General features: G+C 44.5%; 1 protein-coding gene across 1 annotated transcript in view; it reads right to left on the minus strand.

The window, feature by feature from the left end:
* Positions 1-12,643, minus strand: part of piezo1 (piezo type mechanosensitive ion channel component 1 (Er blood group)) — a 77,063-nt gene that overhangs the window by 36,992 nt on the left and 27,428 nt on the right. Inside the window, 3 exon segments of the mRNA XM_070445388.1 lie at positions 7,792-7,813; positions 9,716-9,728; positions 11,678-11,828. Of these exon segments, the coding sequence (XP_070301489.1) occupies positions 7,792-7,813; positions 9,716-9,728; positions 11,678-11,828 (186 nt within the window).

A 12,643-nucleotide genomic window follows, 5' to 3' on the forward strand; every position in this document is an offset into this window, starting at 1 on the left:
GCTCTGGTGTGCTACCTCTAGCTAGCAATGTCACGTTGATATTATTTCATCTTCAGGTCTAGTATTAGTCATAAATGTAAATTGGTGTTCGTGGAATAAACTTACATCTGGGATCAGGGATAACCTGTAAATGCAGTACTAGCCTCCTGTCTGCTGTAATGGAGGGGGTGATAGAGGAGCACTGAGCCGTTAAACTACCTTTGCCCTGCAGGCCACAGAGAAAAACAGCCCTATAAAACAATCAAAGCCTTAAGCTCGTCCTTAACACTGACTTGTTGTAGCTGCTCATTTCTTGAGCCAGTCAACGCCTGTAAGGAAATCCCCAGGATTCCACAGGGACCTACAGCGTTTCGTTCACTACACTGGGAGTTTGTGCCTGTGTTCTTAACTGTGGCCTGTTTTACACCAGCGATGGGAGCTGACAGCTTTATGAGGAGACCAATCAAAGCTGCCTCACACAACACTGTGGCGAGGAGGGGATTCGGGGCTAGAGCGGGCAGGGGGGCATTTTATGGTCAGCAGCACAGTTCTGCACGGGCAGTACCTCTATGCCATCCACAGGCTTGATAATAGTCTAATGTTCCATTTTGTTTAAAAACGGGCAATTAACTGTTACAAGCATTCCTTCTTAGACTATAAACGTACTGCTGTGATTAGTAGTGCCTCCATGGTCTCAGTATGTGTTCTGACTGGTGAAAATGAAGCATCATTTGAAGGTGGGATGATGTTGAGGATGTTTAGTTCAGTCAGATCAGGACAGTCCTTGGAAAACACTTCAACCCACACCTCTATAATGACCTGCTGTCCAGTTCATGCTCGGTTAGTACTGTACACGCTGACTATTTCCTGAACCTATTGAACCTGAGAGATGGTAGGAACTGATTATCCTCCCTTTTCATATTCTACATTGCCCCCCCCCCCCATTCCCTCCTCTAACTCCATCTCTCTCTTTCTCCAGGACATACTGGACGCTTCATCAAGGCTCTGTTCTGCACCAGTCTTCTCTTCCTGCTAGCCCATGTCTCCTTCCAGATCTGCCCCTTGCTACTCTTCAGCATGTGTCCTGTGTCACAGTATAGTTCAAGGCTATTGAGTCCTTCCCTCTCCTGTAGGACCTGAAGGGCTATAAGCATAACCTATCATAGTTCTTTCCAGGGTCGTCATGAAGCTGTCCATCTACTACATTCCTACGTTACATTACTCAGGACCGTCAGCTAGAGTAGCATGACCTCTAAAACATCTCAAAACTATGCACGCCTAGACCCACCTACCTGTATTTACACGGTCATTGCACACCACTAAGTAATCTGCACCGTTATCAAAGTTTTGGGATAGTTTCCTATTCCAAGAGATAAAGTAGGAATGGAATGTGGAGGTGCATTCCAGTGTCTTAATACAAGGCCAGAGGGAGACAGCTCCTCACAGGGAACCAGGGCATGGTATGTAGTGTTCTTTCCAGAGCAGGTTTCATATGATGGAGATCTCTCTGAGGAGAGACCAGCACAGCCACCAATGTGGAAACGACATCTGAGACCTGCAATTACTATGCCTAAGTACTACCAACACATAACACAAACATTATATTAAAATCACATCCATCTTCACACCAGGGATTTTTTAAATGTATTTTATTTATATAACCTTTATTTAACAAGGCAAGTCAGTTAAGAACAAATTCTTATTTACAATGAAGGCCGACACCGGACGACGCTGGGCCAATTGTGTGCTTCCCTATGGGACTCCCAATCACGGCCGGATGTGATTCAGCCTGGATTTGAACCAGGGACTGTAGTGTCGCCTCTTGTACTAAGATGCAGTGCCTTAGACCGCTGTGCCACTCGGGAGCATGACATGACAGCCATTGCAATCATGGCCTCATCATGTCTCATCAGATAGTGAACTATCTGAGAAGGTCTGGTTTTGGATCTGAGTGGGGGCAGCAGTGTTCTTGGTGAAAGCCAGAGGTGAGCAGAGGCCACTGGGTAATGTAGTTCACTACAGGGAGATCAAACCCAAACTCAGTGAATTGCAGGACCTTATCTAGGCCATGTTCGCCTTTTCTAGTTTATATTTTCAGAGACAGGCAGAAAAAAAAAAAAAATGGTTTCAGCGTGCGCCCTCCTTCCCCACTCACCCTGGTGCTGTATGCGTCGTAAAACCTCAACCAAAATCTGCAATCTGGGGTGACATTACTGGATTTTCCATGAAACAGGATCATTTGGAGGAATTAGAACATTTACGAGAGTAGTGCTGAACATTGTTCTAACAAGTCTTGTGACTGTAGTGCACCTGACATGGAGGGGTGCAGCAGGGTTTCTGGACCCGGGTTAGAGTGGAAAGGAAAACAGTCCACGTTGAAAGAGCAGGGTATTATGTTTAATTCTCAGGCCGCTAAACAGCCACAACTTTCACAGTTTGGTCTGGAGGTTATCCTGCAGCTGTTGGGTTTATTTATTCCTGTACACTATTTAGACTGAAGGGAGATGGAATAATAGGCACAAGTCGAAAAACAGAACCTAACTGAGTCTCATCCCTGAGAAATGAGCCGACTCCTGCCAGGCACTCTGAGTAATACTGTGCTGTGTTTGTTTTAATTCACACAAAAAAACAATGTATTTTCTTTAATTGCATTGACCTCATTTGTAAAAGGGGGAGATTTCAAAAAAGAGGACCTGAGGTATAATGGGTTATTTTTTTCCAGCACATCGTAAAAAGCTGGTTTAGATGGCTAGTGTAAACAGGGCTGTTATGTAGAGGAGTCCGCAGGGCCAGCCTCCGGACACAGCAGTCCAGGGTACAGAGGGCATGGTGGTTCTGTTAAAAACGCTATTTTCTGATGATTATTCCCTAATGGAATTTGGCCTTTAGGTACCCTCTCTAATGCTAGAGGTCACCGTAAAGCAGTTCTTAGTAACTGGTATCTGGGCCCTTGAGCCATAAAATCAGCCATGGGTGTCCTTAAGCGATTTTAAGACGTTTCAAATGTATAGTCTATTCAACCCCAAGGTCTCAGCCTTGATTTAATGCTTTGGCACCAGGCACGGAAGGGTGAAACAACAAAGAGATAAGGCAAGAGTATTTAGGTTTGCCCTCCCCTCTGGAGGGGGAGAGATTTGCTGTGAAACTGTCAGAGTAATGACATCCTATATCTATGTCTGTCTGTCTGTCTGTCTATCTGGTTGTCTGTCTATTAAATCTTTAAGCATAGAAGTTGTTCGCCTTGTATTTTGCTTCGTGCATTTCTCCACACCTTGACCGGTTTTCATTTCCTAACACCATCCACTGACTGGAAACACACACACTGCATCTCTGGCCTACACTACCCGTACTGTACTGCTAAAATATTAGAGTGAGACAACACACTGACCCTGCTAGTTGATCTGCTTACTAGAGGGATCTCATTCACATGTTCTATGTGTGTAAACTCATTACACTAAGCTACATTTGTTTAAAAAATACCAATCAGCAACAATAATCAGCTACCCGAAGAAACAGCTCCCCGATAGTAAACAAAAATGACTGACAACACCGACATTTCTGTTTTGTTGTTTGCATTACGTGTTTGGATCTTACACCATGTCCTGCTGCCTACGCGTATCTGGGCTGTTCTCTGACATCCTGTCCTGTCGCAGTACTGCGTTGGTGTGTGAAAAGCTGACGTTTGCGTAAGAAGACTGCTGAAATAACAGTGGTGTGTGGAATCCCAGTTTCTGTTGGGGCAGAGGAGCGGAGGGCACATAGCAGACACGCCTCTGGGAAAAGCTCCTCTCTGGCCCCATGGCCTCTCACTCTCAGGGCACTAATCAAACCAGGAGAAACAACCAAACAGGGGTCCACCGGCCCTCACTCCTCCCACCAGGGTTGGGGTCAATTCCATTTCAATTCCAAATGTTCCTCATTGAAAAGCATTAAAGACAACTGGAATTGAAATGGAATTGACCGCAACCCTGCCTCCCACATAACTCCCAGCAGCAGAGGCTGCTGAGGGGAGGACGGCTCATAATAATGTCTTGAGTCGAGTATAATGGCTGGAATGAAGTGAATGGAATAGTTTTAAACAGATGAAAACCATTTGATAACCACTCCATTCCAGTCATTATTTTGAGCCGTCCTCCCCTCAGCAGCCTCCACTGCCTTGCCGGTAAAGGAAAGGAAGGGTCAGGCTTGGCAAATATCCATAATATAGCCAATATGTTTGTAGGTGTACTTTACATGCCATTTAATGAAGATAGTGTTGTAATTTGTTTTCATTATTAAAATGATTTACAGGTTGACATGGTTTGTGATGAAATATGCAGTCTCTTTTCAGTGCACACTAGCAGTATATCATTTGGTGGACAGATACCTTACATACTGATGCTAGTTCTCTCTCATTATTCAAAATGCTGGACTCTATTTTCAATGACTAAACCTGCTCCATTTCTCCATAGGGGAAAATGACAAATAAAGGACCACAAATGTCAAATAAACCAGATGGGCCTATTGAGAGTGGACTCATATTTGTGTGAGAACAGACAGCTGTCCTGTCAAATATATCAGAATTGGAACAGAAATCATCTGAAATCACCTGCAAACTAGTTGTACGGCCCTTCCCACAGTCTATTCTCTGCCCAGTTTAAGCTATGGTCGGCCTCGAGTACTCATTTAGGGAGGCCTGGCCTGGTGTGCATTTCCCTCACACCCTCTCAATTATCAGCATGACAGTCTGTGACAGTTGGGCTTTTGGGCCTTTGAAAGCCACATGATGCCTTCCTCAACAAATGACACACAAAACAAAAACCAGAGGGGACATTCAACCCTCCATGTCTCAAACTGATGTTTCCCCGGCGACATGAAAGCTGTGGATATGGGCGATGTCTCGATATCGGTGCCTCAGGAAGGGACATTGTAAAGCCCCAGCAGGTGTGAATAGAATACACAGGGGAGGAGATTTGACGCAACACCCTGCGAGCGTCGGACCTGAATACCAGCGAATAAATCCCCTATCTTTTTCCGATGTTGGGAACACTGTAACCCAGCAGGCTCCAGACAGGTGCTCAATATTTGTCCTTTTACTTATCAGCTCTGGGGAAACGACAGTGTGTCCAGATTGTACAATACGGGGGATTTAGATAATAGGGAGCAAGCAATGGAAAATAGTCTTTTGAAGGGAATGTCAAACACAGTGTATCAGGTGATGTGTATTTGAGCTGGGGAGGAGCTGAAAGGGACTATTAAGGCGTATCACAGTCCTCTCTGTCAGTGGCCTCAATGAATCCAATGATACCATCCCTTATGGGCAATACAGTTGGTGAGATCCACTTAATTGAGTCTTCGCTTACGTTACTGAATGAATGACAATATGGGATCGATTCAATGACACAAAAGGGGAAAGCAAGAGCGCACATGCATGTGGTAGCCTGTATTAACTGTAATGCAGATGGAACAAGCTTCCTCTCTGTCTTCCTCTCCATCTCTGGAAACAGTCATAGTTTCCTTCTAGACAGGCCAGAGCGTCTGTAACCAGGTCAGCTCTCAGGGCAGTATGACATAAGACGGCTCCTTTAACCCTCTAATCCACAGAGGACATTGTGACCATGGCTACTCTCAACCCTAATATGCCCCCACGCTCCACCACATTCACGTGAGATTACATTTTCCCTGGAAAGGAGGAGCATGTGGAGGTGAGGCGGAGGGGTCGTTTCTGCTTGACGTCTCCAGAATCCTCCTGGTTCTGCCCCCTTGATTACATGGATCTGGTCCTCCCATGGAGGCCCGGACCAAGAAATGTGCTGATAATTGGAAGCAGGGAACGATTCAAGATGGTTTTCATTAAAACCGTTAATCCTATTCTCTGTCAGGCTTCATTTAATAGAGGCTGGCAGACTCTGGGATTTTCCTACAGGGAATCACCTCTACCAGCGAGTTCCACTGAAATAAACCTCTCACCATTTACACATATTCAGTTCCCCCAGCAATAGTCATGTGACCCCGCACAGTTTATCATGCTCAGATTTCCCTCCTTTTCCCCTCTAAAAGAAACATGGGTTATTGACCCTAACAGCACTGGAGACAGAATAGTATTAAACGCAGCTTGTTGATATAATCTCCCATCCTTTCATCGATGGAAAAATAAAGAACAAAAGAGAGAGAATGGGAGAATTCAACTGTTTTAATGATCTATAATAAGCGTGCTTCCGGTTCTGTGTATATTTACCCAGAGGCGGCAGGAACGGGGTCTGATTCACTGTAGACCTCATCACCAGTACAGGAACTGATAGCGCCCATTGGCTCTCAGGAGCGTGAGCCAGTTGATGTGTTGGATAAACAAGCCTCTGGGGGTTAAGGCTGGGTGCAGGGTGTGTGTGCTTATCTGTGCTGTTAAAAATGAGTCCCATTTCTATTGTTCGCTCTACAGCCACCATAGACCATTAAACTGCTACCACAGACAGGGATGTGGGTGGAGGATAGGGGAAGGATGTGGAAGGAGCGGATTTTCCAGACCTGAAATCATATCCACTGTTTGTTGGTATTTGATTAAGAGCCTCATTCTAATCACATTAGCCTACGTTAGCTCAACCGTCCCGCGGAGGACCCACCGATCCTGTAGAGGTTTTAAGAGCACACCAGGAGATTTGTCTGTATAAAATAGAGCAATATTTATGTAGAGTAAATCAATGAAACCACTTGGGTTTTGCTGAGCAAGAGCAGCGGCGGCAAAAAAAGAATAGAGCTGTCATGAGGTTAGCGCTATACTTCTCTACACCCACTTTACTATAGAATAAGGACGTCGTTGAGCAGTAGGTTTGTGCTGCTGACAGAATTTTTCTTTGTACAGTTCTGAAAAACAACATTTGCTGTGTTTTTATCATGTCTGCAGGAGATTAACACAGACTGCAACTAAGTACTGTGAGATCTGAACTTTATATCGAGGGAAAGCTGAGGGAAAAAAACGCACCATCAAATCATGAGAAGGTAGAGATTGAAAAACTCTCAACAGGAGTGTATTGTGGTAATCAAGTTTGACTTCCAGAGCAGAGTCAAGAATAAGAGGTTTCTGTATTTTTCAGATGAATTCCTGTCTCGTTGCCATCGCAGATTCCTGGCCATTAGGTTTTTCACTTTCCACATTAATATCATAGCTATTTCTCTGCAAATGAGTTTTTATTCCAAACCAGACCACACATTTCTACACATAAAAGTAACCAGGAAATAGAACTAGAGCTTGTGTGGCCCTGTGTGTTATAGTCAACAGGCCCAAATTCAATCACTCTTTAAAGGGGTAATCCAGAGTTCAAGAATTGACAAAGCGGGTCCCCCACCACTTGTTTTGGTAAACAGCTGAGGGATGGTGCTTGAGAAATAGAAACCACTCTCAAATGAATAGACAGAGCTATGAATGCCAGGACTGACCTGACCATCTATGAGATAAAAAAATATTTTAACTATGCTTGTTTACATTGACTTTGTTTCCAAACATTGGAGTAAAACAAGCTTATATTTTGGGTTCTGATGGGTATGACAGTCGAACTAAGCTCAAGGCAGTTATAAGATACACTACCGTTCAAAAGTTTGGGGTCACTTAGAAATGTCCTTGTTTTTGAAAAAAAAAGCTAATTTTTTGTTCATTAAAATAACATCAAATTGATCAGAAATACAGTGTAGACATTGTTAATGTTGTAAATGACTATTGTAGCTAGAAACGGCTGATTTTTTATGGAATATCTACATTGGCGTACTTGTGTTAGCTAATCCAAGTTTATCATTTTAAAAGGCTAATTGATCATTAGAAAACTCTTTTGCAATTATGTTAGCACAGCTGAAAACTGTTGTTCTGATTAATGAAGCAATTAAACTGGCCTTCTTTAGACTAGTTGAGCATCTGGAGCATCAGCATTTGTGGGTTCAATTACAGGCTCAAAATGGCCAGAAACAAAGAACTTTCTTCTGAAACTCATCAGTCTATTCTTGTTCTGAGAAATGAAGGCTATTCCATGTGAGAAACTGCCAAGAAACTGAAGATCTCGTACAATGCTGTGTACTATTCCCTTCAAAGAACAGCGCAAACTGCCTCTAACCAGAATAGAAAGAGGAGTGGGAGGCCCTGGTGCACAACTGAGCAAGAGGACAAGTACATTAGAATGTCTAGTTTGAGAAACAGATGCCTCACAAGTCCTCAACTGGCAGCTTCATTAAATAGTGCATAATTTGGGCAATATCAAAAGGGAGCTGGTTAAGTCACCTGCTGTGTGTTTTGGCAGGCCCCAGGCTCTCACTCAAGACCCATACAAAGCTGGATGTAAAGCCTTCTGTAAGTGCCCGTCTACCTGCCTGGCTAACCTGGCATCATCCTGACACCGCCCAGCCCAGCGGGCACACAGCTGCCAGCCTCCACAGAGGAAATGAGAGAGGGCAAAGCCACACACCTGAATCTAATCCATGGCTTACTATTGCATAACACCCACAAACATCACCTCCAGCTGTCAAATTGAGATTATAAACTGGGTAGTTTGGATACTGGATGCTGATTGGCTAAAACAGCATTTAGCCGTGTGTATGTGAGACCGTATACCATGACTATGACATTTAGCCTTTTCCGCTTTATATCGTTGCGTCTTTTCACGTCGATAAAATGGCTACATCAACAGTAGTTCGACATGCCGATGTAGAAAATAAGCGTTTAGATTAATTTGAGAGAAACCGAAAATAATACTGTGAAACAAACAAAGTGGGCACCTACCTGCTTCACTGACTGGTGTGCAGAAAAAGGGACACACTGTGAGTTTGGGAATACAACAAAAACGGAGCTGAACGTCATTCTACAGAACTTGTATGGTTCAGTGAGAAACATGAATGGTGAAGAATATGGGATGAGCAGCTACAATGGACTCAGGTTTGAACCGACATATCAACAACCCGCCTCTCAGTTTGGCATGGAGTGTACAGAAGGACACCGAATTCACAACGAGCAACAATGTGTCTGTCGGCATAATTAAAAAGTTGAGGGAAGAGGGGTGTGACAAAGCTGCCCACCAGTGAACAGCTACATATGGAATGTAACTGTTAGCTAGCTAAATCATTCTAATCAATCAATATTTCTTTATAAAGCCCTTCTTACATCAGCTGATGTCACAAAGTGCTGTATAGAAACCCAGCCTAAAATCCCAAACAGCAAGCAATGCAGGTGACTGGCTCAGTTTTAATGTACCCTGACAATATAACCGCTATGTAGGCCTAACTATTACTATAACTATGCTGCAATAGTTTGTGTCGGGGGGCTAGGGTCAGTCTGTTATATCTGGAGTATTTCTCCTGTCTTATCCAGTGTCATGTGTGAATTTAAGTATGCTCTCTCTAATTCTCTTTCTCTTCTCTCGGGGGACCTAAGCCCTAGGACCATGCCTCAGGACTACCTGGCCTGATGACTCCTTGCTGTCCTCAGTCCACCTGGTCATGCTGCTGCTCCAGTTCTGTTCTGCCTGCGGCTATGGAACCCTGACCTGTTCACCGGACGTGCTACCTTGTCCCAGACCTGCTGTTTTTCCGACTCTCTCTACCACACCTGCTGTCTCTAACTCTGAATGATCGGCTATGAAAAGCCAACTGACATTTACTCCTGAGGTGCTGACCTGTTGAACCCTCTACAACCACTGTGAATATTATTATCTGTCCATGCTGGTCAAGTATGAACTTTTGAACATCTTGGCCATGTTCTGTTATAATCTCCACCCGGCACAGCCAGAAGAGGACTGGCCACCCCTCAGAGTTTGGATCCTCTCTAGGTTTCTTCCTAGGTTCCAGCCTTTCTAGGGAGTTTTTCCTAGCCACCGTGCTTCCATATCTGCATTGCTTGCTGTTTGGGGTTTTAGGCTGGGTTTCTGTACAGCACTTTGTGACATCAGCTGATGTAAAAACGGCTTTATAAATACATTTGATTGATTAGCTAACGCTATTGTCTTACGTTTCAGGTCACACAAAATGGCAGCAGCTCCCCAGTTAAAAGAATGGCATCCATTTCCAGCAGTGTGGAGCCAACAAACGACAACATGGGCAAGCCAACAATAACATGGGACAATTTTTACATTTGTGCACAATAAATGGCAACATTCAGATCAACATTAATAAATAATGTGTTAGTCACTCTGAAGTGGCTGGCACTAATGCTCGGTTCTTGCATACTGTAACGCTCGTCCTCCTCCTCGTCTGAAGAGGAGCATGGATCGGACCAAAATGCAGCGTGGGTTGAATACATATTTGTTTATTAAAGAAAGACGAAGACGGAAAAACACTTGATAAACTACAAAACAATAAACGACGTGAACAGACCTGTACTTGAGAACATAAAACAAGAACGCACGGACAGGAAAGAACACACGAATGAATGAACGAAACGAACGAAAACAGTCCCGTGTGGCACAAACACTGACACAGGAACAATCACCCACAAACAAACAGTGAGAACAGCCTACCTTAATATGGTTCTCAATCAGAGGAAACGTAAAACACCTGCCCCTGATTGAGAACCATATCAGGCTAATAACAATGAACCCAACATAGAAACACATAACATAGAATGCCCACCCAGCTCACGTCCTGACCAACTAAACAAAGACAAAACAAAGGAAATAAGGTCAGGAACGTGACACATACATTTAATGTAAGCTTGCTAGCTAGCCTGTGGCTGTTGCATAGCAACAGTCTAGCAACGAGACTTTTGTCCTGTGTAACGAGTGCGCTGAGAGTCAGGAAGCAAGTTCAGGGAGTGAGTGTTTTAATAATTAAAATAAACACGAAACACAAAAAACGCACCGACATGAAACAGAGTCAATAACACCTGAGGAAAGAACCAAGGCGAGTGACAGATATAGGGAAGATAATCAGGGAGGTGATGGAGTCCAGGTGAGTGTCATGAGGCGCAGGTGCGCGAGACGATGGTGACAAGCGTGCGGGATAATCAGCAGCCTGATGACCTAGAGGCCGGAGAGGGAGTATACGTGACATCCGGACTACTTTTTTGGGCGGAATCTATTTATTATGAATTTATTTATTAAAGCAACATTTTCAATTTAGATGTGTAGTTCCTTGCCTTACTGTGATGGCAACCGGTTTTATAAAAGCAATAAGACACCTCGGGGGTTAGTGGTATATGGCCAATATAACACAGCTAAGGGCTGTATCCAGGCACTCCGCGTTGCGTCATGCGTAAGCACAACCCTTAGCCTTGCGTAAGCACAACCCTTAGCCGTGGTATATTGGCCATATATCACACCCCCTCAGGCCTTATTGCTTAAATAGCTGAGAGGAAAAACCAATCACTTATAAACCTCCAAAGATCCTGTATTTACTGGAGTGTATCAGAGTTGCAGTCCTCATAGGTTTGGAGGTAAAATATAGGTAGAAGTTAGTGGTTAAGATTTTGCCATGTAATCTACAGAAGCGGTCTGTCTGAAAGCAATTACAACACAGACGCTGTGGTATGTATGAGGATGTGAACCATGCTCTGAAAACCTGTTTCATCCTTTTTTTTCTTAAACCACAATTAATTTTGGATCGTATTGCAAATGTTTTGTCTGTGCTCTTCTGTTATATTGCACAACTTCCAAACACCGCACCATTTGATCAACGTCAATCTCAATGCTGCGGTGAGAGGTCTCGGCATTCCCACTTACAACCACACCTACCCACCCACGCCTGAAACTATTAAAACAAGCAGGAGTTACCAAATGACGGGAAGGACTGGCATGTTGTCTTACCTCGTAGTGTGTGTTTGTTGGGCCACAGGAACCATGGCAGTAGCAGCAGGTAGAGCAGGTAGACCAGAGATAGGGCATTGTAGCGAAACAGGCAGGCTGGGGACACACAGAGGTCAGAGGTCAGAGGACAGGCACGACACAGACAAACATCACAGTCAATGACTAATACACAGCAATTTTTCTGAGTGATTGAATGATCTAGGTACAAATCTGTGAATTGAGGTCCCATTGATGTGTGGACTTTTGAATTAACCAGAGAGAGGTGAAAGGGTGAGGGCTGAGACTGGGGTTGAATTGCTTGAGAATGAACGCCTCTGCCTTTCATCACCAAGCCTCCCTGACACCCTCTGACACTTGTATTGGTTTGTAACCGCATGCCTCACACATCCACACACACCTCCCCTACTGGAAAACAGTGGAACATCTAATGAGTCTACATACAAGCAGGGCTCTCTCAGGTCCCTGTGAAAGCAGCAATGCTGGATTGGGTTAACAGTAACACAGAGCTGGATGGCAAGCCAACCGTGGCCTGCTCTGCACTAAACATTCCTTTAATAATGATAATTATTATTATGCTGATAATACACCAGACCCTGTGATTGTCCAGGCATAAGCTGGTTACTCAGCCTGTGTTCAGTGAACTAGCTAGATGCTGGTCATTTGAGCGGCTGCCAGGGTACACGAGGGCTTTCCAGACCGCCTGCTGGGGCCCTGGGAGGGCTGCCTTCACACCCCTGCTCCTCTTCTCTCTCCGCTCCCCGGCTGAGCTCTGAGACTGGAAGGGGGGAGCTGGGAGCCCAGCGCTCTGATTCCCCTATGCTGTGTTCTGCCCCTTGGGCTCTGGATCCAGGCCTGTTAGAGTCCTGCCACAACCATCCGTCTCACAGCGTTTCATCCTCACACAACCAACT

Source organism: Salvelinus sp. IW2-2015, linkage group LG10, assembly GCF_002910315.2.
Source record: "Salvelinus sp. IW2-2015 linkage group LG10, ASM291031v2, whole genome shotgun sequence".
NCBI lineage: Eukaryota > Metazoa > Chordata > Actinopteri > Salmoniformes > Salmonidae > Salvelinus > Salvelinus sp. IW2-2015.